The sequence below is a fragment of the Eumetopias jubatus genome, unplaced genomic scaffold (assembly GCF_037043125.1).
Source record: "Eumetopias jubatus isolate StellerSeaLion01/CBP00866 unplaced genomic scaffold, mEumJub1_p1.0 scaffold_10, whole genome shotgun sequence".
Taxonomy (NCBI): domain Eukaryota; kingdom Metazoa; phylum Chordata; class Mammalia; order Carnivora; family Otariidae; genus Eumetopias; species Eumetopias jubatus.
The window spans coordinates 102,083,384-102,108,611 of NW_028274816.1; the positions used below are offsets into that span (position 1 = coordinate 102,083,384).

The 25,228-nt window shown below is 51.6% G+C and overlaps 1 protein-coding gene across 1 annotated transcript; it reads left to right on the top strand.

Annotated features, from left to right (window-relative positions):
* The first annotated feature begins 1,095 nt into the window (after nucleotides 1-1,095).
* RAB5C (RAB5C, member RAS oncogene family) lies at nucleotides 1,096-24,780 on the top strand. Its single transcript, XM_028094053.2, has 6 exons — nucleotides 1,096-1,210; nucleotides 19,624-19,876; nucleotides 21,417-21,568; nucleotides 21,774-21,896; nucleotides 23,046-23,139; nucleotides 23,849-24,780. The coding sequence occupies exons 2-6, from the start codon at nucleotides 19,711-19,713 to the stop codon at nucleotides 23,962-23,964; spliced, it is 651 nt and encodes a 216-aa protein (XP_027949854.1). The 5' UTR covers nucleotides 1,096-1,210; nucleotides 19,624-19,710; the 3' UTR covers nucleotides 23,965-24,780.
* Nucleotides 24,781-25,228: the final 448 nt, after the last annotated feature.

Consider the following 25,228-nt stretch of genomic DNA (forward strand, 5'->3'; position numbering starts at 1 on the left):
AGATAGAAGCACCCTGGTGACCAGATGGAACTAGGTATGGGCAGTTTTATGGCAGGCTGTCCCAGACAGGTTGATTCTCCAGCTCAGGCTCCAAAGTATGATTGTTGTTAGTGGGTGTCACAGGAACAACGTCTACAGCACAGAGGGCCTGAGCTTTGACTCCATATCAGGTTTTGAGTCGTGTTCCTGGGAGTTCCTGGGAAGCCAAGGCAGAGGAGATACCGGTCTGTGTTGGGGGATGGGAGTGGGCGGAAGCAGAAGTGGTCCTAATCCGTATTGAGGGAAGGAAAAAAATAGAAATAGTCCTGATCCATATGGAGGTCAAGGTGGGGGAGGCAAACAGAAGTGGTTCTAATCTGTATATATGGATGGGGAGAGCCAAAGCAGAAGTGGTCCGGCTCTGTTTTTGGCATCAGAGACAAGAGCTGGTTCTGATTGGAGGTGGGGGATGGCAGAGGTAGAGGTGATCCTGGTGTGTCTTGGTGTCCAGCCAAAGGAGGAGGGTCCTGGCTTAGGGCTGACAAGTGGCAGGAGCTCTCCCTTTGATCTCACCCAGTAGCCTCCAGAGAACCCTTCCTATGGCACTTCCATCACCTTCTCCGTCACAGAATGTCCCCCCCAGTCTGGCTCCCCAAGCTGACTTGGCCCGAGAAAAGTGCAGACAGGGGCTTCTCCAGTTTAGCCAGTGCTCAGGACTGCGGCCTCATGTGCATATTCATTCACACCATGTTTTTCCTTTTCCAATTCTGCACACACAGCCTTCTGCCCTCTTCCAGCGCTCTGCTACCTGCCTCCCCTCGGGGTTCCTGGAACCCAAGGTGACGCGGTTGGCAGGCCTGGCTTTAAAAAGTTCCCGGTCGGGCTCCGCCTCGCCGGCAGCCGGCTCCACCCTAAGTCTAAAATCCCAGGCGGCCACCGGCTCCTCCCAGCTCTGTGAACTACAAGTCCCGCCGTCCCTCGCGCGCGCTCTCCCGCCTCGCCCGTGTCCCCCACAGGCGTCGACTGTGAGTCGGCCAAGAGTGCCTCCCATTGGTCTCTCCGCCCTGTCAGTCACCTGGGAGTATTGAGGGGCGGGTCTGAGGTGGAGATCCGGATCCGGAGCGGCTGAAAGGCGGAAGTGGAGGCCGGAGCCTGGGACACCGCCGGGGGGGAGAGGAGCGGAGCCCGTCCGAGCCCCGGCCCCAAGTAACGCCGCCGCCCAGGAGACGCCGTGAGTGTGCCTGTCCTGGGACCTAGTGTCTCGCTCGCGTTGAAGCCTCTTCGGGGCAGCATTTCCTCCCGCCCAACGCCGGCTTAGGGGGATACTGACCCCTCCCCCGACCCGTAGCCCCCTCTTAAGGGGCTCCCCAGGCGTCGGGCCAAAGTGGGGGCCCTTCTTTCCTTCCCTTACCTGCCCCTTATGAGCCTTGGGAAACCCCCAGGGCTCTCCTCTGGCCTGTCCAGTCCAGTTGTGGGAGGGAGAGACCCCAAATTCTGCTCCCTCTGCTCCCAGAACTGGAGGAATCTTTCCTAGGTATGAAGGAGCTTGTCTTCCTTCTCTATAGAGGTGGCGAGGAGTGCTGTCTGTCGCCGTTTTCCGCACCCCCCCGCACCCCCCCGTCCCACAAAAACAATTGTTCCCTCCAGCCCTAGAGAAATTTTAGCTCGATTTCCTGGGGGGGCGGAGGGGTCCTGGGTGAGAGCCTTCCACACGCACAGGCTCCCACAGCTCCTCACTTCCTCTCTTTCCTCAAGCCAGGGAGCCAGCCAGGATCTCAGCAGAATTTAAAGTCTGGGCCACTTTTTAGGAATGAGCTGTCTTCTCCTTGTCTTGCCCCCTCCACCCCCAACCCTGTCCTCTAGTTATGTTGTTCTCTAGTTGTGTTCTCTGGAGTGTGTCTCTCTTCCTGCCTCTGAAAAATTTAGCTGAGGTTTGCTTAATCCTAGCTACAGATCACAGATCAGGGTGGATCTGCCCATTCATTATCTTCTCTCTCCCCTCCTCTCCCCCTCCCCCTGGCTCCAGGCTCAGCCCTGTCCTCCCCGAGCACGTGAGTGGTTTTCAAGCTGCTTCAGAGGGACTGCTCTTCCTGGGACTGCTGTCTGCTGGTCTTTAGGGAGTAGGGGAAAGACCAAAAATGAGGAGTGTGGAATTGAAGGGTCCTGGCCTATCTCTTTCCCACTCTCAAACACACACACACACACACACCCCTCCTTGATCAACAGGTCTGTGCCACTTTTACCTCGTCTCAGGGCCTCTCCAGTCCCTCTGGGCTTGGAACAAACTGTAGATTACAGAGGAGTAAATTGAGACCACAGTGGCACCTCTGGGTTCTTAATATGCTAATTTTTGTAGCCCAAGGAATTCCCATGCATGCCAGAAAGTACTGATTCCCCCACTTCCCCCCCAAGCCTTTCCAAGAGGCAGCCTGTACTGACATCTGATCCTTGTCTATTGCTTGGGACTTAGGTGTGTGAAATGGCTGTTGTCTCAGACCAGCCTCGCAGGTTTTGTTATGTGGCCAAAGTACAGGCCAGAGACTGTACCTTAATGAGAGTAGCCTGACTCTTTGAGGCCATGGCTGACCCTTGCTATCTACAGCCGAGGGAGGGAGGAAAGACCATGCAGTCTTTGGGAATTTCTGTAGCTCTTCAGTGTTCTGGGCCATCTTTACAGCCCTTACAGGTGCTAAACATTTTTTGTCTTGGGACCTTTTTAACTTCTGGACAGTCACCAGTGTCTGACACCTACAAACTTTTGAGCTAGACCTGGGATGCATTCATTTCATTTTTTATTGGACAACAGGAAAGCCTACCTTAATTAGGGCCAGTGGTTGGATCACAAGCTCTCTATCTGTGTGGTCTTCTTTGGAGGGTCATTGGAGACTTCTTCGGCCCGCCAGGTTTCTCTCATCTGCTCAGCCTGTGCCTCTGAGGGGCAGGGCCAGAGAGGCCTCCCTGCTCACTGGCTGTTGGTCTCTAACCAAATTTACATCCTTGGTAGTGAGCTGTGGTTTCTGGAACTCTTTGGGAGTCCCAGGATGAGGCTGCCAGCCTTCTGAGGGGACCTTCTTTGTCTGGACACGCTCTCCCAGCTAGGATTCTGAAACAGGTTTTTTTTTTTTTTTGAAGGAGAAGCTCTCCCTTTCAGGGAGACATGGAAGGCATCAGTGCCCCGGGTAGTTAGGCAGCCACTTCGGGCATCCAGGGACTGTAGAGTTCCAAGCAGTGATCTGATGTTGCTTGGCAGAAAGAGGGAGGGCTCTGTGTGACACAGAAGCCTCTCCTCTCTTGCCTCTTCCAACTAGCTGGCCTTTCCTGCCTTCATACAATAGACAGGTGGTAACAACTGATTTTCCTTTTATTATTATTATTATTATTTTAAGATTTTATTTATTTAACAGAGAGAGACACAGCAAGAGAGGCAACACAAGCAGGGGGAGTGGGGGAGGGAGAAGCAGGCTTCCCACTCAGCAGGGAGCCCGATGCGGGGCCGGATCCCAGGACTCTGGGATCATGACCTGAGCTGAAGGCAGACGGTTAACAGCTGAGCTACCCAGGCGCCCCAATTTTATTATTATTTTTAAAAATTTTGTTTACTTGAGAGAGAGAGCAAGTGAGAGAGCATGAGCAGGGGGCAAGGAGGGGCAGAGGGAGAAGCTGACTCCCCGCTGAGTGGGGAGCCTGATGTGGGGTGATCCCAGGACCCAGGGATCATGACCTGAGCTGAAGGCAGATGCTCATCTGAGTGAGCCACCCAGGCATCCCAACAACAGATTTTTAGAAATCATTTTAAAGTTGCAGTTTTGGGGGCATCTGTATGGCTCATTCGGTTAAGCATCTGCTTTCGGCTCAGGTCATGATCCCAGGGTCCTGGGATCAAGTCCCACATCGGGCTCCCTGCTCAGTGGGGAGCCTGCTTCTCCCTCTCCCTCTGCCTGCCGCTGTGCCTACTTGTGCTCTCTCTCTCTCTGTCAAATAAATAAATAAAAGCTTTAAAAAAAATAAAGTTGCAGTTTTTTCATGCATGTTTCTCACAGGAAACAAAGTTCACACCTGTTCCTCACAGAGTCCTGGAAGATAGTGGGATTTGTATCTCCGTTTTAAAGACGATGCTGAAGGAATTTAAGTAGCTAGCTTTAGATCATCCAGTTTGAAAGCCGTAGAGCCGGGGCTTGGGACTTGGGATTCGATGTGCCTCATCTTCCCGAAGAGTGAGCCCTCCTTGGGTCTCTTTAAGGAATGAGCGTGCAGGATGAGCAAGCCGAGGCCCCAGGCAGACCCTTAAGCATCCCTGTCATTGATCCCCCTCCTCTGCTTCCATTTTCTTCCCCACCCTCCTGTCCTGGATCCCCATCTCCTCTGCCTCTGGGGACCATGGCAGTTATGAGTCCCAGGTCTCAGTACTCTTCAGGGCCTGACAGTTTGCTGACATCTGTACCATTAATTCTGAGAACCTGAAAGTCCTGATGGCTAGAAAATGAAAGTAAAAGTGAGTGGGCTCAGGGGTCTCTCTGGACAGGGTTATGGGTAGTGGGAGCCAGCAGAGGCGGCTTCTGCTTCTCCCCCCGATTCCCCTTGGTGCTACCGCTGCTTGCAGGTGGGAAGACCGTGGCTCTCCAGAAGGAGCTCCTTTCACTAGAATTTACATGGAAACAGCGAGATCATGAATTTAACCCCATGAAGCAAGTACTTCTTAGAGCCTTCTTTCTCTGACCCTTGCCCAGTAAACAGGTGGTATGGTAGGGGGGAAAGCGCAAGAGCTTTAGAGTCGGCCGGAGCTGAGTTGTCATCTGGACTCCCCCACTTACCAGTCACAGGGCCTTGGACTTGTTCCATGACCTTGTTGAGCCTCTCTTTCTTCCAGTAAAATGGGGATACAAAGTATTTTGCAGAATTAGAAACAGAGGGTGAAGGAGCTAGTCCCGGCCCTGGCACAGGATGGATGGACACAAGTAGCAGTTGTGCGGATTGGGGGGTTCTAAAGGCCTATTACAGTTCATCCCCAGGATTCTGATTCAGCGTCTGTACCAGGTGGTGCTGTGATGCCTTGTGCTCTGCTTGATGGTTTCACATGTTGTCTCATCTCATAGATACCGATTAAAATTGCTGTGCGTTGTCTGCCCATTTCACAGAAGAGAATGCTCAAGCCTTGGCTGTGCTTCTCCCACTGGGCTTCTCCGTCCCTGCTGGGGTCATGTGCTGTGGAGTCTTCTAGGCCCTTCCGTCTTCATCTTAAACATTTTTGCATTAAAAGAGTTCTGGATCTATTACAGATCAGAATGCAAAGTTTGTCTGAATCTTAAGCTAAAACAAGAAACTCAAAGAGAATATTTTGGTTGTGGCAGGCTGCTTTGCATTCAATTCCCAGATTCCTAGGGTTTTGCATTTCCTCTCCCCTTGTTGGGGCTATTTAAGAAGCACTGCTTCAGGTAGGATTTATAAACTGGGATGGCACCAAGGTCGGGGGCTTTCAGGAGCCATGGCAAAGGAGAATTGGCATATTTCTTAAGGCCTTGTCCGAATGAATAGCCTGGTATTTTAGGAGAGTAGATTTCAGATTATATACCCACATCTCCTGTATATGGGAACAGTAAACAAGTAAAAGTGCACCTTTTTGAGCTTTGCTTCCTGTACTGACTCCTTAATCCTCAGGACAACCCCAGGAGGGCAGTACTGTGTTTCATACCCTTGTTAAGGTGGGGAACTCTGGCAGTCAGGGCTCAGAATCCAGTCTGTGCTGCGATCCCCATGCAGCACAGCCCCTCTTCCCCCATCTCTGGGCTCTGTGCTCTTCCCTTTGCCTGAAGGGCTCTTCTTCCCCTCCCCTGCCCGGGAGCGGCATCTCCAGACTTTGCTCTCCAAGCACAGGTGGAAAGTCACTTCCTCTGTGAAGCCTTCCCTTCCCCCAAGGAGGCTGAGGGCTTCTCTCCCCTCTGCACTTTCTTCTTAGCACGCCTTGTCTAGTGCATGAGCCCTGTAGGGGCGCGGATCATGTCCTGTTTTATCTGTGCATCCAGTCCTCGCATGGTCTCCAGCATGGACGTCCCCTTCTGCGGCTGTTAAAGGAAGGGGCAGACATTCCTAGGTGCCCTTGATGCACATGGCTGGTTCACGTCCTTGAACGCGAACTCTCTGAGCTCACACAGCGTAGACCTGGTGAACCCGCGAGTCACTCGCATCCATCTGACCCCAAAGCCTGGGCTGTATCTTTGGCCTGTCCTCTAGCAAGTTGCTCACAGACCAAACAGATGAATGGGATGAATGTTACAGTGCAGATGACACAGGGGTGGGGATGGGTCACAAACTGAATTTCCAGAGGGGAGCGATCTCCCAGTCTCAGTCTTTCCGGTGAAGGGTTTCGTCGGGAAAGGGAGGCATGGCTTTGGGCATCCACAGTTCCGTGGGCCACCTTCTACAGCACGTGTATCTGGTAGCTAGGCTTCTGCAGCTTCTTGTGGTAGGGCGGCACTGACGCCAGGCTAGTACTTAGCGAGGATCACCGGGAGTGACTTTAACTCCGGTCCCTGGGAGCTGCTTTGCATATCTGCATAGGCTCGTTCTTGAGACAGTGGCGGGCGGCAGCTGCATACACCGGCAGCGGTGAGAGCAGCCTTGCTTGTGGAACCTACTGGCATGGCCTTTGAACTCCCAGGCCCTGGGCCTGGGGAATGCAGTTCTGGGGACTGTTGGTGAGGCTCGCCCCTCTTCCCGCACGCCCCCAGGGCAGCTCCGTGTAGAGTTAACCTGTCTTAGGAACGTGAGTGCATGGTCACTGGAGTCCTTGAATCTCATTTTGTCACAAGACGAGCCACTGCCTTTTTTTTTTTCTTTTTTTTAAAGATTTTATTTATTTGAGAGCAAGAGAGAGAGCACAAGCAGGGGGAGTGGGAGAGGGAGAGGGAGAGGGAGAAGCAGGCTTCCTGCCGAGCAAGGAGCCCGACATGGGGCTCCATCCCAGCACCCTGGGATCATGACCTGAGCTGAAGGCAGACGCTTAACGACTGAGCCACCTGGACGCCCCTCTTTTTTTTTTTTAGATAAACTTTATTTCAGGGTAGTTTTAGAACAGGTGCACCCCGTAGTACAGTTTCCTCACCTGCCCACTGTCCACCATTATTAACATCCTACGTTAACACTGTACATTGGTCACAATGGATGAATCAGTTTGGATACATAATCATTAATGAAAGGTCTATACCTCATTCAGATTTCCTTACCTTTTTCTGTTCTAAGATCCCATCCAGATGCCACACTGCATTTAGTTGTGCGTCCTTAAGGCTCCTCTCAGCTGAGACAGTTTCTTAGACTTTCCTTGTTTTTTTTTTAAAGATTTTATTTATTTATTCATGAGAGACAGAGAGAGAGAGGCAGAGGGAGAAGCAGGCTCCCAAGGAGCAGGGAGCCCGATGCGGGACTCGATCCCAGGACCCTGGGATCATGACCTGAGCCGAAGGCAGACGCTTAACTATCTGAGCCACAAAGGCGCCCAGACTTTCCTTGTTTTTAATGAGCTTGGCCGTTTTGAGGAATACTGTTCAGGTATTTTTTAGTGTGTTTTTCAGTTGGGATTTGTCAAATGTTTTTCTCACGATGACACTGGGGTTAAGAGTTTTGGGGAGGCAGACGACACAGGTGACGCGCCGCTGTCATCACGTATCGAGGGCACATAAAATTAACATGACTTATCACTGTTGTCAGCCTCGGTCACCTGGCTGAAATGATGTGGGTCAGGTTTCCCCGCCATGAAGTCACTGTCTCCCCTCCCCTTTCCGTACTGTCCTCTTGGGAAGGCAGTCATTCTGTGTAGCGCACAGTTGAGTGTGGAATGGCGCCCCTCTCCCTGAGGGCAGTGTATCTGCATGAATTATTTATATTTGCAATTCTTGTACAGGGGAGATCTGTCATCCCTCATTTCTTTCTTTCTTCATTTATTTGTAATGGTGTGGGCTCGTGGATATTTATTTTCACCTTCAGTTTATAATCCAATACTACTTTGTTGTATTACTCAGATTGTTCCAGGCCTGCTCACGGGGAGCGCTGTCAGCACTCTTGGGTCCACCCCCATTTCATTTTGTGAGCACTTCTCCACTTCTCGGCACTGCAAGAAGCTCCAGGCTTACTTTGCCTATCTCCTGTCCCAGTCCTAGAATCGGCTGTCTTTCGAAGACCATACTGTCTTTTTAGTAACGAGTTCCACTAAGTATGTTGATACGGAGCTGTGTGCATGGGTTCAAGCTGTGTCTCCTCTTGGTGGCTAGTCACCGATGACACCAGAGTTAGACAAAGTGGAGATGCCCCCACCCCCGCCGGGAGATGTGGGTGTGTGAGAATCCTGGTAGTTGACCCCGGTAGCAGGGCCATTGCTTTTCGACTCACCCATTCGTACTTCTTGTAACCCTGCCTGATGCTTTGACTGACCCAGCAATTGGACTGATCCAAAAATGGTTAGATGTTTACTCTGGAGTTTACTATCCAGTTGGGAAGATGAGATACATCATCATCCCGTATTTCAGGTGCTACGTTCTCCAGCCCAACTTTCCAGGGCTCTGGGTCTTGTAAGAGTCCATGTGGTCTGGGCCAGCGTTCTTTTGCTGCCGTTCAAAAACAGACCTCCCCTTCAGGAGGGTTTGTGGCTCTAGGCAGGCCCAGGGCAGGCTGTCACTTTGAGCTGTGATCCTGAATCACTGAATAGCTTAAATCCTTCTGTTGTACTGTCAGCCCTCTGAAGATGTGTAACTTGAGCCCTTCTGGAAACACTAACTTGGGATCTTAACAGGAGTTGGTTTACAAGCCCCTAGTTGTTCTGTTCATAGCTGCATGTGTGTCCCCTTCAGGTGGCTCTGTCAGAGCATCCTGGGCGTGGGGGAGGCCGTGGGTGGCCTTCCTCACCCTGGCTGCTCTCCTAGGCATCATTGCTCTCTGAGCTGCTCAGAGGCTGTGGTGATTAATGACGCCAGTTTCCAAACCTCTAGCATTTCCAGCCTGGTTCTTTAAAAGGAACTCTGGTTTCTTTGTCAGCTGTCCTGGTCCTGTCCCCACCCCCTCTCCACAACTGAACCCCTTCTTCCCTTTCCTGAAAGAGGCTTTGAAATGGAAGGAAGGGTATTTGGGTTTTAAGATGCTCTCTCTTGTGGGGCTTTTTCTTTCTTTCTTCCTTTTTTTTTTTTTTTTTTTAAGGGGTTATGGTTTACCTGGTTGAGGGCTCAACTCTGCTGATTTTTCTGGATCGTGGTGGTCCCCCCTCCATTCTTGTGGCTTTGGAAGCCAGTCTCCAGATAATACAAGGTTATGGTTATTGATAGGACTCGGGACATCAAGGGTAAGCGTGGTCCTTTTTCTAGGACACTGTTGAAAGTCGTTGTCTTAGTCTGTTCTGGCTGCCATACCAAAATGCCACAGACTGGATGGTTTATAAGCAAGGAAATTTCTCTCTCACAGTTTTGGAGGCAGGGAGTCCAAGATCAGGGTGGCAGCCAGCATGGTCAAGTTCTGGTGAAGGCTGCCTTCCAGGCTAACTTGTCACTGTGTCCTCACATGGTGGGAGGGGTGAGGGAGCTCTCTGGAGCCTCGTTTAAAAGGGCACTAATCCCAATCATGAGTGTGCTGCCCTCGAAGCCTAATCACCTCCCAAAGGCCCCACCTCCAGATAATATCACATTGGGATTAGGATTTCAACATAAGAATTTGAGGTGGGGGGGGGACGACACAAACATTCAGACCCTAGCAGTTGTCCTGTTTAGCGTTCTCTCCAAATGAGGGGCATTGAAGAGTGGGGTCCAGGGAGACTACAAGTAGAGGAATGTGTGACTAGTGGATGAACATACTGTTTGAGGATCCACTTCCTTCATAGGGACTTCCAGGGCCAGGGGCTTCTCTGCCCCAGCAACTTTACTGAGTGCTTGCTTGGAGCGAGGCCCTCCGCTGAGAGTCTTTCACGTAGCCCCTTCCCAGCAGCCCTGGGAGATGGGCGCACTAGTCTCTCCATTTCACATGTAAGGAAGTGGGGGCCGTGACACAGCACCAGGTCACCCTAGTACATGGTGGCCGTGGGAGTGGAACTGGAGTTGCTCTGACTCTGGCACTTGTGCTCTTAGCCCCTGTGCAAAAGGAACCTAGTCGGTCCTGTCGGGGGTAGTGAGGAGGCTCCTCGGCTGGGCTGTGGCTCTATGAGTAGGGGTGAGCAATTTGGCAGGTGGTTGTGGATTTAAGCCTTCAGCTGCCCCATCCCTTGCCAGACCCAACCAGGCCTGTGTTGCAGGCTCCATTCACCACATTTATGAGCACCTACTGTGTGCCAGGCACGATGTTAAGTGCTGTTAAAACAAAGGAAACCCAGGGACGCCCGGGTGGCTCAGTCGGTTAAGCGTCTCCCTTCGGCTCAGGTTATGATCCTGGGGTCCTGGGATCGAGCCCCACATCAGGCTTCTTGCTTAGTGGGGAGCCTGCTTCTCCCTCTGCCTGCCACTCTCCCTGCTTGTGCTCGTGCTCGCTCTCTCTGACAAATAAATAAAATCTTAAACACAAAAAAACAAAGGAAACCCTTAGTGCAGCCTTTGGGAATTTTGTTGTGAGATCCTTCTCTTCTGCAACAGTGCCCTTAATTTCTCTACCTTTTCACTCCCAATCCTTAAGCCCCCAAGTTCTCCAACCTCGTGCCACCCATAACAGCCTTATGATAATTTGGGGCCGTGGACGTATTAGCGTGATTCACTCACTGAAACTCGTTTAGACCCATTCATTGCCTAGTTTCTTCACCTGGCACTATTTCTGCATTTTGTTCAGCAAAGATTAGGAAAGAAAAAGTCAGTCTAAAACATTGTGCTTTGGTCTCCGGGCTCCTGAGAGCAGCCCTGGGCCCTCAGATCTGACAGTGGGAACTTTGACCTTGTTTCTTGTTCTTTGAGCAGCCTCTGATCACAGTGTATGTGATGTCTTAAGCAAGAGGAATTGGGTTTGCTGGTGTCTGACACTTGATTCTCTTTTCCCCATTCACCTCTCAAACACAATCTCTGCCCTCTGCTCTCTATTTAGGAGCTGAGGGCAGTGAATTAAATTGGCTTTCTTTTGTTTTCGGTTTCTTTGTAAAGACAGGAAGGGTTTGTGAGGGGTGTCATTTGCGCTTGTTGGTACGAGTAGCCGGATGAACAGGTGTTGCTGATGACCCTGACATTCACCAGAGGTTCTTGGTGTCTTTCTGGGCCTGGGCAGCAGCCGAAGTAACAGCTGTCCCAGCTGGTGCTCCTGGCCCCTGCAGAGACCCTCCCGAGCCAGAGGGGAAGATGGGCCCTGCATTGCTGAGATTCCAGTTAGAACCATCCTAAGCAAATAGTATAGTAACTGCAGGAGCAGAACCAACCAACACAGGGTAGTTGTGAGGCTTGTGGGTCAGCAGAGACCCCTTGCCTGTCCTCACTGGCTTTCACATTACCCGTGCTCCATCCTGGGGCCACGGCAGGTTGTGGGTGGCTCTGGGAAAGCCCCTGTGCCTTGGCCGGCTCTCTTCTCATCATCTCACCTGGCACTGGCAGGTGAAGAGCTGGGTGGTGGGGTGTGAGCTGCCCCTCAGCCTCAGTCATGTCCTCACCTTGCCTTGTAGCTAGGTGTGGATTTGTGCTGCAGAAGGTGCCAGACTTCACACCGAGCTCTTGCTTGAGGCTTCTTATAGAGCTGCCACAGCCTTGCTGACTGGGGTGTGCTGAGTCGGAGACTGGGCCCTCTTAGGGAGAAGAGTCTCTTAGGAATGTCATTGTGAGTGCCTGGGGCCCCTGGTGCCTCTTAGAATCAGGAGGCAGGACTGAGCCTTGTGTGGTTGCAGCCGCAGGCAGTCCCCTGTGTGTCTGGCCTGCCTCACTAATCTGCCACCCAAAAGCTTGCCTCCTCTGTTGGCCAGCAGGACCCGGGAATGAGGATCTCAGAGCTGCCCAGTGACTCCTGGGGCCCTTCTGCGGACAGTACAGGCAGCCCACACTGACCAAGCTGTGTCAGCAGATACGTGTTGTAAACCGCCGTCCCCCCCGCCCCATCCCACCAGCAGCCTTCCTCCCTGTGGGCGCAGGAAGAGAGGGAGCAGGGACTGGAGGTTTCCATCCTCCGCCTGAAAGTTAGTGCTTGCTGAGTCGGCTTCTGTCAGCCTCTGGGGACCCTGTATTGTGGAGAGCTGAGAAAGCAGCGCAAAGCTCAGGGAAGGCTTTCTTGCTGGGCCAGAGCTCCGGGAAGCTGGGAGTCTGTCCCTCAAGGGTGGCTTCTGCCTAACTCAGCTTGGCATCTTTCTGCCCCGGGGGAAAGGGCTCTAGAGCCCCAGGTTCTGCCTGGATGGTGGGGAGGACCACTTGTTCATGTGCATCTAGGGCTTAAGCGTCCTGGAGCCCCCACACCCGGCCCCTTCTGCAGGTATTAGAGCAGTTAGTGGCCTCAGCTGGAACTCCTGTGGACTCCGCCAGGGCCCCGCTGTGGTGGGGGAGTCCCGGCAGCCAGCCCCAGAGGGGTGTTCTCATTGAAAGGGGAGTAAGATGAAACTGATCAGGTTAAGGGAGTTGGGCGGGCTGGGGCAGATTCAAGGGCCTGTTGCAGTGAGAGGGGAGCCAGCTCACTCAGAGACCCTCTCTGGGCTGTTTTACCTACCTCCCTCCCGGAAAGGGAGTCCTCTTACTGTGACCATGGAAACGCAGCACCCCTTCCCCTCCTGCTGCCAGCGCTCCTAATCCTGAAGCCCCTACTTATCGGTGGGATGAGGAGCCCCGGCCCTGGCCCGACACACCCCCATCACCGTTCTCCCCAGATCTCAACCTGGGCTTTTAAGCTTCTGGCTTCCAGGGCCAAGATTCCTCTGTTACATTCCAGGTTGGGACACAGGTCCTCTGTGTTGCAATCCCATAGTCCTGGTCACACAGGAAAATGCTCCTCTCTTTGATTCCATCCCCCCGACCTGCATCCCTAAACCCCTTTGTCCTCGGCACACTCTGTGGACTGGTTGGAGAGTGCAGAGCGCCACTGTTGTAACCTTTCTTCTCACTGAAAAGACATAAACGTCACCTTCTCTTTTTGTCGTGAACCTTGAAACAACTTTAAAATTCTTCAGCCCACAGTTAAATACAAATACATTCTTAGTATGTGTGTAGCAGTCCTATTTGTATTGAATCCTATTTGCTTGCGCCTTGTTAGGTGGGTACCTTTGTTCTGTCTCGGTCTTTTTTTTTTTTTAATGTTTTTTATTTATTTAAGTAATCTCCACACCCAACGTGAGGCTCGACCTCATGACCCTGAGATCAAGAGTCGCGTGCTCCTCTGACTGAGCCAGCCGGGTGCTCTCTCTTGGCCCTCTTCAAATTCAGGCATCATCTTTTTTATCATCTTTATTATTCTGAATTTTGTTATACAATAGAGGAGGCAGAAGGTATCTTACAGGAGAGCTAGATTGGTTTCATGTCATTTGTAAGCTTTAATTTCTCACCGTTGTATGCAAAATTCTATACCAGAAACATTCCTTACCTTTTTATTGACCTGTAACCTACATGTTACAAGATTTACACATCTCAGTTGGATAGCTTGATGGATTTTTACATTTGTGTATATATGTGCGTCTACCTCCCAAATCAAGATAGTAGAATTTTTCCATCTAGCAATATTTTTTCTCAGTTTGATACAAACTCTGTTTTCCATTGTTAAAGCCATAATGCTATGAAAGCCTACATAGAAGGTGGCAGCCCCTCTTATTTGTAGTGGCTTTAATAACGCTGTTAATATTCTTGGGTTTTCTATCAGTGATAGGGGAGCTCTGCTAGAATTATGAGTCCTGGGCTTGGGCTCTGCCACCACCTGGCTATGGCCCTGGGCAGGCCACCTCACCTCACCTTCATCTCCTCTGTAATTGGAAAGAGGAGGATTAGGTCTTCAAGGACTTTGTGCTTTGACAACCAGTGAGTCAAAACTAGTTAGGCACTTAGTAGTACAATAAACCTGTCATTTGTCGGAGCCTCACCTCCAGCCTCATACTGTGTTGTACACACTATGTATTGTTTCATTTAACCTTTACAGCAACCCCATGCGATCAGTATTAAACAATAGCATTTTATAGATAAGAGACTGAAGCTGACAGCAGTCGCTTGTCTGACTTGGCCAAGGTCACTCGGCTAATAAACAGTGGAGCCAGGCTTTAACTAAATTCAGTTCCGTCTCCCAAGTCCTAACCTGCCACTTGTGCTAGGGAAGGATGAGTGGGTATCTCATGTGGGCTCATGGCTTGTGTTGCTTCAGACTTTTCTTCCCTCTGGCTCTGCCACCAGCCAGAGGCCCGGGTAGTCCTGCTGTGAGTCTGCCCTCTGGTCCTCTGTGCTGGTAGAGGTGATTTTCCCTCTCGGGGAAGAGCTGTGTTCTTGAGCTTACAGGTAAATCATCTCCTCCCCAGCTGATTTGAGCTTTTTAAGGTCTTCCACCTTTACCTTTGAACCTAATTACCTCTGCTCCTGTGCCCCACGTTTGGTTCTCTTTAAGCTAACAAATTGCTTCTGCTCTCATCTTTTCTTGCCCAGCTCTTGTGGTGGTAAATATTCAGGAATGCTTTCATCTAGAGTAAAGTAGAGCTGAAGAGTCACTGGCCAGAACTACCTTTAGGGGGCCCTGGGCGGGGTGGGGTCACTTGGTTCCCAGTCCTTCCCCCTCCCCTTCAAGGGCTAACCTTGAGTGAGCCCTTCTCAGCCTCTGGTCAACAGAGTCTGATTGGTTTCCCTAATCAGCTCACTATCCAGGCTGTGCCAGGACTATCAGCTAGAGGAAGTCTCTGAAGCAAACAGGAAACACGAGAGACACCCATCAGCTGGAATTGCTCACCCTTTTACCAGGAAGGACAAAAAGTATGAAGTGGGTGACTTCATGGTTAGAGAAGAGACATTTCTAGTGGAGGCTTGGGCAAGGGGCAACAGTCCAGCAGCGGCTGGTGTCTTGAAGGCCTCAGTAGTTGAGTGAAGCCAGGAACCAGCCCCCACCTCCAATCTGAGCCACCTTTGTTGTTCATGGCGCTGATCTGGGGGTGCCTTACTGTCTCTTGCATTCCTGCCTCCTTCCTGTATCAGCTGTAGCTCATGTCCTTGAATTGGCTGCTTAGAATACCTGGGGGAACTTATTTTAAAAACATTTTCTGGACTCCACCTCTAGAGATTTTAATTCAGTTGGCCGGGGTTATTTATTTATTTATTTTTAAGATTTTATTTATTCATTTGAGACACCAAGATACAGAGGGAGAGAGAGAGAGAGAGAGCATGAGCAGGGAGAGAGGCAGAGGGAGAAGCAGACTCCCCGCTGAGCCAGTAGCCCAATGTGGGGCTCGATCCCAGGACCCTGGGATCATGACCTGAGCCAAAGGCAGACGCTTAACCATCTGAGCCACCCAGGCGCCCCTGGCTGGGGTTATTTTTCTAAACGCTCTGGGTGATTCTGTTAAAGTTTGGTACCCACTTACCCATAGTGTCCAGAGTAGAGAAAAACCAGAGTAAGGAAGGAGCGGCATTTTGCTCTTTGTCTCTCTGCCGCCCTCGGCCCCAGAGCTGGCTGGTATATGTTTAGGAGCTCAGGTCCCTTCTGCCCTTGCATGTGCATTGTTGGGGAAAGTGTAGGGCACCCCCCAGCCCTTGCAATCGCTCCCATTTCCTGTGAAGTTAATGAGGTTGGGGATGGTGCTTATCCTCCATGGCCTCTGAACAAACCAATGTTGAGATTTGGAGGGTGAGGGGAGCAGGTCATGTCAAGGAGAGTCTTTTGTCATGGGTCTGAAGCTCCGCCCATTTCAGCAGCTTCATGAAAATGTCCAGGAGGAAATCCATCCTACTTGTGTGTTTTCCCTGGTGTTGGAGAAACTGGTTTAAAAAATAAAATCTTTGGCTCATTCTGTCTCTTGTAAGAAACTCTGACAACAACTTTGGCTTTTTTTTTAATCATTTTATTTTTTTTTAAAGATTTTTATTTATTTATATGCCAAAGAGTGAGAGAGCACGAGCAGGGGGAACAGCAGAGGGAGAGGGAGAAGCAGGCTCCCCGCGGAGCAGGGAGCCCGATGCAGGACTCGATCCCAGGACCCTGGGATCATGACCTGAGCCGAAGGCAGACGCTTAACCGACTGAGCCACCCAGGCGCCTGGTTTTGTCTGAAAGAAGACTTTTATTATGGCATTTGTGGTTATAATGCCATCATCTGACTACCCGTGGACAGTTTTTGCCATTGGTTCAGAAGATTCCCCACAGTGAGACTCCCTCCCCCTGCTGGCAGGCCAGCTCAGTGCATGAATTTACCTTTGCTGCCTACGGGGGTGCATCCTCAGCTTCCCAGTCTTGGGAGCGGAGGGCATAAAGCTTCCTGGGGTTCTGGGTGTGGCCTTCGCCTGTCTTAAATGCCCCCTTCGTGTGCCCTTTGGGGCAAAATCAGCTTCCTCTGTGCTTTGTTGTCTGGGAGGGTTCAATACTTTTGTTCATGTGACCACCACGTGGGGCCAGGAAAACCACGAGGCAACGCAGGCTGTAAAAAGTACCATGTGTGCCTGCTCAGGTGTCTCTGGAAGTCAGGACCAGCATCCAGGCAGAACATGTCACCAGCCAGTGTGTGCCAGGCAGAGCACCTACAGCGCTTAAAAAAAAAAAAATCCAGGGGTGCCCAGGTGGCTCAGTCGGTTAGGCATCTGACTCTTGATTCCACCCCAGGTCATGATCTCAGGGTCGTGAGATCAAGCCCTGTGTCAGGGCTCCCCACTCAGCGGGGAGTCTGCTTCTCTCCCTCTGCCCCTCCCCCTGCTTGTTCTTTCTCTCTAAAATAAATAAATAAAAAATCTTTAAAAAGATAAAAAAATTAAAAAAAAATACAGAGACTAGGCCCTCCAAACTTTCATCGGAACCTCCCGGGGCTGGCTGCACAGGTGATTTTGATGAGCAGACAAGTTCAGGAACCACTGGGTGAGAGTTATTTGACCCTCCTTCTGGCTTGTTAACAGTACCAGGTTCTGTCTGGGAAGGCTTGGAAACCCACTGATTGGATAGGGACAAGACTTTGATGTTATCTCTGTGTTTCTTGACTTGTGGGTGCTGGTTACTCCCCACCCCAGTAGCGCTCAGCCCCAGCCGCTTTGGTTTTGTTGGAATCGGGGACTTCATCTTCTCTCCCCATTCCTATATATCTCCTTCTGTAGTGCCCCAGCCACACTCTGCCTCCCAGCCACGATGATGTGTCACGTGGATTTGTGGTAATAACCAACTCGTAATTCCATTGTGGTTTCCCTCTGCTGCTGTTGCCCTGCCTGGCCCTGGGCGGCTCCTCCCACTGTTGGAAGTGCTCAGGGCCTGCGAGATACCTGTGACTGTCAGCTGGAGCCCCACCTTGCAGGCCAGCAAAGCGGGCCACGAAAAGGGGGTCTCACTCGCCAGCAACCAGAAACCAAAGACGGGGGGCGTTGTCTCCAGCATTCTTCCCATGGCAGGGAGATGGGCAGGGAGATAAAGGAGCTTGCAGGCCAGCTGCGTCCAGCTGTGTCACCTATATGTTGGATGGCCTTGAGCAAGGCATGTAACACCTGAGCGTCAGGCTCTTTATCTGAAAAAAAAAAAAAAAAATTGGGAGATTGTTTTAAAGCTTAAGGGAGATAACGGTTGTGCAATCACTCAGTAAATGTGAGCTGTCTCTGGAAATGATTTCCTTGGTGAGCACTCTGAATTCCCAGTATGTAAGTAGGCCTTGTGAGGAAGGCTCTCAAGCCGAAAGCCCTTGGGCCGCCTGGGTGGCTCAGTCGGTTAAAGGGGCCGGATCTTGATTTTGGCTCAGGTCATGATCTCCGTGTCCTGGGATCCAGCCGGCCTTGTGCTCTGTGCTCAGCGCTCAGCGGGGAGTCTGCTTGAGGATTCTCTCTCTCCCTCTGCCCCTGCCCCATGCGTGTGGGCACACGCTTGTTCACTCGCGCTCTCTCTCTCAAATAAATAAATCTTAAAAAAAAAGAAGAAGCCAGAAAGCCAAAAGCACAGACCCTGCCTCAAGGGGCTATAGAGTCATGCAGACATCAGTGACTGGGGTGAAAAGAGATGCCGTAAACTGTGAAATATGGTAGAACTAGCATTTCTTGTCCCTCATCGAGATCCCTCCCCCATTAGTGCCTTCCTGTATTGTTGGGGAAGAGGTGGCTCCCATTTCAAACTTCTTTTCCTTTGGCGCAGTCCAGAAAGGAAACTTGTTCCTGGCTAGTGAATCATTCTTCCTGAAGCTCACTTATTAAATGAGTTGCCAGGAGGACAGAGATGTGAAAAAGGATTTCAGATTGAACAAAGCAAGCCCTTTGCTGTCAGCTTCTTGCGTGAGCACAGCCCATGGCTTCCCACAGATCTATCCTTCTCTGCATTCACGCCCCCGTCCTCTGACTGCGGGGGAATGTACTCCCCTAGCTCAGGGGGCAGGTCAGGGCTGGACTTGGGATCTGGTTCTAGAGATGTCTCCTGCATTGATTCCATTATGCCAAGGGCAGTTGAATCAAAACTTTCTTTCCAGCTTGGGTTCAGACACTGTACAGATGCTCAGGACCAAATACCTCCTCTCAGCACCCATCTGTAAAACATTGTGTATATGTTCTAGTATTTTTTTAGTATAAGTCTTCTAGAGGCTTCTGAAGATAGGCTCCTCATCCTTCTTTGCACCTCCAAAACTATCGCTAACAGTGACTAAGCTGTCACCAGCTGCTGGGGGTGCAGGTCTCAGTGTCCCTTGTTTTGTCTCTGCCCTCCCGTACCTCCCCAGCTCTTTCCCTGCGTCACCCTCCGCCTCTGCCAGTAGAGAATGGAACTGAGGTCTCTGTTCATAAGGGAAATTTGGCAGCCGTTCTGACTGCCGGCGGAGCTCTTTGGCTTTGGTGTGTGTTTGGTTTTGTGTGTGTTTTGTGTTTTAATGTGTATGAGACTCCTGGCCCATCACAAATGAGAGAACTGAGGGAAGAGGTTCAGGATGGAGGAGCGAAATGAGGCTCTGATCCCGGTGCACAGTCCAGCCTCAGACTGAGAAAGTTGGTCGGTCCTTCTAGAGTTGGCAGGACAAAATGCCTATCTTGATAGCAACTTGCACTGGCCAGGCCCTGGTCCCTGAGTGCCCACAAGGTTGACCAAGCACCTTGTCTGAGGATGAGCTTTCTAATGGGACTCCCTGTGCCCTGGTCAGCCTCACCACCTGCTCTGGCTTTGCACAGAGGTGGGCTGTGATCTTAGCTACCGGACCACAAGTTCACTGTTTGTTCACCTAGATCTTGGCGTCTTCCCAGGTGGTTTTTTGGTACCCCAAGGAGCCTGTTAACTATCACTAGGCTTCCATATGCTCGTCCTCCCTGTGTGTGTTTGATTTGTATGCACACATACATACTTGGGATTGGGAAGTCAGTATGTTTGCTCAGAACCATGAGCCTAAAGTTGGGAGACCACTTTCATTGCTCAGATGATTGTAGAGCAAATACATATGTAGTACATCCTAGCTAGGGCTCTTCTGCTAACTTCTGGGGCCCCGGGGGGCTGGGAGTTGGCCGGAGGGGAGGTAGTCAGCTCCGTCGGGGAGCGCACAGGGAGAGACCTGTGATGGAAGAAGGCCTCACTGTGCGACCATCTCTGGCCTGAGCAGTACTGCTAATTTCTCTTGCAGTTGGAGGTCCCCTCCTCACTCAGCGCCTCTTCACACAGCGCCGGCCTCCACCCCACGCTCACTGGTACCACTACAGCAGGACGGGCCATGGCGGGTCGGGGAGGTGCAGCACGACCCAACGGACCAGCTGCTGGGAACAAGATCTGTCAGTTTAAGCTGGTCTTGCTGGGGGAGTCTGCGGTGGGCAAATCTAGCCTCGTCCTCCGCTTCGTCAAGGGACAGTTCCATGAGTACCAGGAGAGCACAATTGGAGGTGAGTGGGCACAGGGGAGTGGGGGCAGCCTCAGGAATGCCAAAGAAATGCCTTGGCCTTGAGGAGAAGGGAGCCGCCTGCCCAGAGAGAATAAACAAGCCGGGGGCACCAGCACCTCTTCCTCACCTGGGCCCTGGAACCGAATCCAGCAGCTGGTCTCCCTGCCACAGTCCCAGCAATCAGCCATTAAAAAGTTAGCTCGTGGTCAAAAACTGTCTGCTTCTCCTAATTATGCCACTGGATCATTGTGTGGCCTTGGCTAAGACTTCTCCACTGACCTGGCCTCTGGGAGGGGAGAGGCTGGGTCTGGATCTCTGAGGGTCCTTCTTACTGTGCCAGGCAGTGCATCTGTCCTGGCCTCTCCTACTTTCCAGAATGGGGAAATGGCCTGGTGAGTGGCCCAGCGTTTCTGAAGTTGACCTTTACCCTTGAGGTCAGAGCCTGTCGTTGATTTCCCAGTAGTCAGCATTTAGCACGAAATGGTCTGGACTCAGTCCCCTGTCTCAGTGGCCAGGACAAACCTTGAGGGGCCAGGGCCGACCTTGGGCTTGAGTCATCCTTTCTCTACCCTCTTGGTAGGAGGTTTCCAGGCAGCTGGAAGCTAAATGGGCCGTGTCAGCAGTCTTCTGCTGCCTCCTCAGCACTCAAGTCAGGAGCCGGAGAGAGGGAAGTGAGGCAGTCCCCAGGCCCCTCATGGAGGTGGGGGGAGGGCAGATAAGGAGAGCAGGCTTCCACACAGGGCTCTGTGGGATCCTCTCTTGGGTCCTGGGACAAAGGGGGCTCCCACCTGCCTCTCCCAGCTCTGGGACTCCTCCTCTGAGCATATGCACAAGCGCCACAGGGCCCCTTGTCTCCTCAGGCCAAAGATAAGGTCATTGTGTTCCCTGAAGGTCGAACCACAGGGTGGCCAATCAGGAATGGGTCAAGGTCAAAACTCGGGTTGGTAGCTAGCCAGCATGCCTGGAGGTGGCAGGGGCAGCTGGGAAGCCAGCCACTCAGCCTCTGCCTGGCAGTAGAACAGCGTGTACTTTCAGGCATCTCCAGTGTAGCTAAGTGTGTGACAGTGTCCTCAGGAAACCGAAGGCCAGTAACACCCCTGGGCTGGAGCGAACTGAGGGACTGTAGAGGTTTCCAGCTGGACTGTTCTCTGTGAGGGGAGGGAGGAGGAAGAGTGGGTGGGTGGGCCCACCCTTCTGTGTTTGGAGTCAGCTTTCCCCTGGGTTTTGCCACTCCTGCCCCTTGCCACATGCCTCCTCAGAGGCTGCTGCCTAAATGGCTCACGGGCAGGCTGACTTCCCGCCGCCTTTGCCTGGTGTGGGTCTGTAAAGCCTGTGTGGCCCCCTGCCCCCTCCACCCATGACAGAAACAAACAAGCTCCGCCTGCCCTGCTCGGGCCTGGTTTGGCTGCTGGGCTGGGGGCTTCTGTGGGCCCATCTCCGCAGAGGGCCTCTAATCGCCAGAGCCCAGACAGAGTTCTAGAGGCATGTGGGGTGGCTTCTGGAGCTCCTTCCTGCCTGTAACCCTGCCTTCCCTCTTCCAGCGGCCTTCCTCACGCAGACGGTCTGTTTGGACGACACAACAGTCAAATTTGAGATCTGGGACACAGCTGGACAGGAGCGGTATCACAGCCTGGCCCCCATGTACTATCGGGGGGCCCAGGCTGCCATCGTGGTCTATGACATCACCAACACAGTAAAGATTTCCCCTTACTTCTCGACACTTTATTCCTGGGTGGGGTGTGGGCAGATTTCCAATGTCATTTGGGGGTTTCTTACCAGAGTCTTCAGGGCCGTGACCTCTTAGACACCTTGGCTCTGCCAGTTCAAGCTTCTCTAGTGAGTGGCCCTGGGCAGAATGCCTCCTCTGTCTTTTTGACCTTCTGGCCTCGTCTCCCCAGGATACATTTGCACGGGCCAAGAACTGGGTGAAGGAGCTACAGAGGCAGGCCAGCCCCAACATCGTCATCGCGCTCGCGGGGAACAAGGCGGACCTGGCCAGCAAGAGAGCTGTGGAATTCCAGGTTAAGGGGATGGACGGGACTTGGCAGGGCGGAGTAAGCCAGCTCCACTCGCAGTTCAGCCTCGCCTGCTCTGGGGGCTTTGTGATGGGCCAGGCTGGGAGGTAGGCTGGGAGGTGGCCTGGGAGCTTTGATCTGCTGTCCCCTCCTAACTTGAGCGAGGGCCTAAAGCAATTGTCTGCCTCTCCTTGCTCTTGTCAGTTGGTAACGTGTGTATGCGTAAGGATCGCTGAAGCTGCTGCTTATTTTTTGTGTAAACTCACTTTTTAATGAAACATACTGAAAAAGAATTACTTTTTTCCACATATAATACATGCACAAATAAAATTTACACAGTACAAGAAGGTATATAGAACGAAATGTAAATCCCTGACCCAGAAACTCAATCTCTCTTCCCCCAAATTCATCAGTTTATTTTTCTAGAAATGTGCACATGTGTATGAGTCCCCTTTTTTTTTTTTAAGATTTTATTTATCTGAGATTGGGAGAGAGAGGAAAGAGGGGGGGGGAGAGAGCTGGGTTGGGGAGGAGCAGAGGGATGAGTACACTGCCCACTGAGCAGGGATCCCAATGCTGGGCTCGATCCTAGGACCCTGGAATCATGACCTGAGCCAAGGCAGACGCTTAACTGACTGAGCCACGCAGCTGCCCCTGAATCCCTTTCTTTACATAGATCGGAGTGTGCTCTATATATTGTGCGTTTTTGTTTTTTGTTTTTTTTTTTTACCAGGCCCTAACTGATGGACTTCTAGGTTGTTTGTAACATCAAAAGACTAGAAACAGCACTACAGTCAACATCCACATACTTTTGTGTTTTTTCTATATGTGCGAGTGCATTTGTAGGATAACTTTCTAGAAGTATTTCCTAGCTTAGTGATTTTGAAGAACAAGAAGGCAGAATGGACCTAGGGAAACCTGAGTGAAACATCTGCCAAAGTTTGTGAGCTGAAAGGTGCTGTACATGAAGTGGGGGCCTTGAGGTTATGGTGCAGGTGTCTGCGGTAGGGGGCACCCAGGGCAGGAGAGCCCTCAGCCTGAAAACCCTTGCATTGTCTCTGTTGTGTATAAGAGGAGATTTTTATCCTGGGCCCTGGCCCCTGCCAACTGTCATCATTTCCCTCCTACTCACTTTCTCACCTCCATCCAAATCAGGAAGCACAAGCCTATGCAGACGACAACAGTTTGCTGTTCATGGAGACATCAGCAAAGACTGCAATGAACGTGAATGAAATTTTCATGGCAATAGGTGAGTTGCTCGCCTCCTCTCCCCTGACCTGGGTCCTGTCACTTGCCTGCTGTCTAGTATGTAGTAGGTCTGTTGGATCCCTTTATCTGATTCCCAGATGTAGATAGTTCACCCCAGAAGTTTCTAAAGCCTGGGGCCAAAGTCTCTACATTTTACTTTCTGACCCTTCAGCTTATCACCCACCTAAAACCCTACGTGACCCTCCCCCTAACCTAATACTTAGGATTTTTAGGCCCATCTGGCTCTGTAGTGAGTCATCCTGCCCAGATTCAATCCTTGTTTTATTACTTAACTTTGTGGTCCTGGGCAGGTTATTTTATTTTATTTTTTTTAAAGATTTTATTTATTTGAGAGAGAGAGAGAATGAGAGATAGAGAGCACGAGAGGGAAGAGGGTCAGAGGGAGAAGCAGACTCCCCGCTGAGCAGGGAGCCCGATGCGGGACTCGATCCCGGGACTCCAGGATCATGACCTGAGCCGAAGGCAGTCGCTTAACCGACTGAGCCACCCAGGCGCCCCCTGGGCAGGTTATTTAATCTCTCTTTGCCTCAGTTTCCTGAATCACTCAGAATGCACGTGGCACATAGAAGCAGAGCCCTCAATGGGTTATCCCACATTGGGTGGTAAAAAGGCCAGCTTCCACTCAAATGGACTTGGAAGAGCATTGGGGTACCCCCACAAATGCATTTTTCCCCTCCTCTTCCAAACAGCTAAGAAGCTTCCCAAGAATGAGCCCCAGAATGCAGCTGGTGCTCCGAGCCGGAACCGAGGCGTGGACCTCCAGGAGAACAACCCAGCCAGCCGGAGCCAGTGCTGCAGCAACTGAGCCCCCCTTGCCTGCCCACTGCCCCCACCTCCTCCGCCTGACCGACCCGACTGGAATCCACTCTAACCAATCGCACTTAACGACTCGGGCTACCACTGGGTTGGGGGGGCAGGGGGAGGGGTCCGCCATGATTTCTCCATAGAATTTTGATCATAGGCCGGAGTGAGTTATTCCACCTGCACCTTTCTGTACAAATACTAATTCAATTTTAAGTCTTAAGTCACTTTTTTAATATATATGATCTGCTCTTCCCACTTCCAGCCCTTTCTACTGCTCTCCCACTCTTCCTTTGCTGGTAGTAGCCACGTGCCCCTGTTCCCCCCTACCCTTGTATGTGGGGAGGCGGGGGTTGGAGCAGTTACCCTTCTTTCCCTCTTGCTGAGTAGCAGACTCAGCAAGAGCATCCATATCCTTACCCATGTTTGGAGTGGGCTTGGTTCTGGGTGGTGGGGTAGGCCCTAGGGGTGAGGGAAGGGAGAGACAGCCCTTCCCTCAGCTGGCTGTCATCAGGCTGCAGCCCCCACTCACCCCCTGACTCACAGCTGGGGGAGAAACCACAGCATTACCACAGCATTATTGTGACAGCCACCAACCCTTTGCCCACAACCTGCCCCCCCCCCCCCCCCGTCACCCTGACCTCTGGCTCTGAGCCCTGTTCTGACCAAATCACGATGATGAGTATTTGGGGGTGGGTGGGTAAGGGGGGGGACTGGGAGGGGATGGAACCAACTTTTTCTGTATTTTGTATTGTATGTTTTCTTCAACATGTAACCAATCAGTATCTTGTCAATATAGTCAGCCGATCGATCGACCTTCTGCTTGTCTTCCTTGTCTTTCTCTGGCAGAGTTTTATCAGATCATATCCGCTCTAGCTTACTTGAAGTTAATTTAAAATGAACCACTGAATCTTATGGAACAAAGGCTTCCCCCCCCAAAAGTGAGAGGATGCTGGTGGTCATGGTAACCAAGAGAAAGAGGCCCTTACTGGTACCAGCTTTAGGGGGTGGGGGTGGGGTGAGAGTGACCTGGGGCTGAATCTCACCAAGTTTGAAGTTGAGGGACCTGCGTTTGCCTTTTCCCCACCCCCCTCCAGATTATATTGGGGGGATGTGCAGTTTGTATTTGAAAATAGTTGGGCGCGTTCAGGGTGGGATGGCTGTAGACTGAAAATAGTTGGTCTCTGAAACACCAGAAACAACCTCTTTGGCTTTTTTTTGGTTAGTCTGTACCTTGTGAAGGGCTGGGTCCTCTCACCCTTTCCCAG

Coding starts and splice junctions, on each gene's coding strand:
- RAB5C (XM_028094053.2), top strand. CDS start 19,711: ATGGCGGGTCGGGGAGGTGCAGCACGACCCAACGGACCAGCTGCTGGG. Junction 19,877..21,416: donor CCAGGAGAGCACAATTGGAG/GTGAGTGGGCAC, acceptor TCCCTCTTCCAG/CGGCCTTCCTCACGCAGACG. Junction 23,140..23,848: donor TGAAATTTTCATGGCAATAG/GTGAGTTGCTCG, acceptor TCTTCCAAACAG/CTAAGAAGCTTCCCAAGAAT.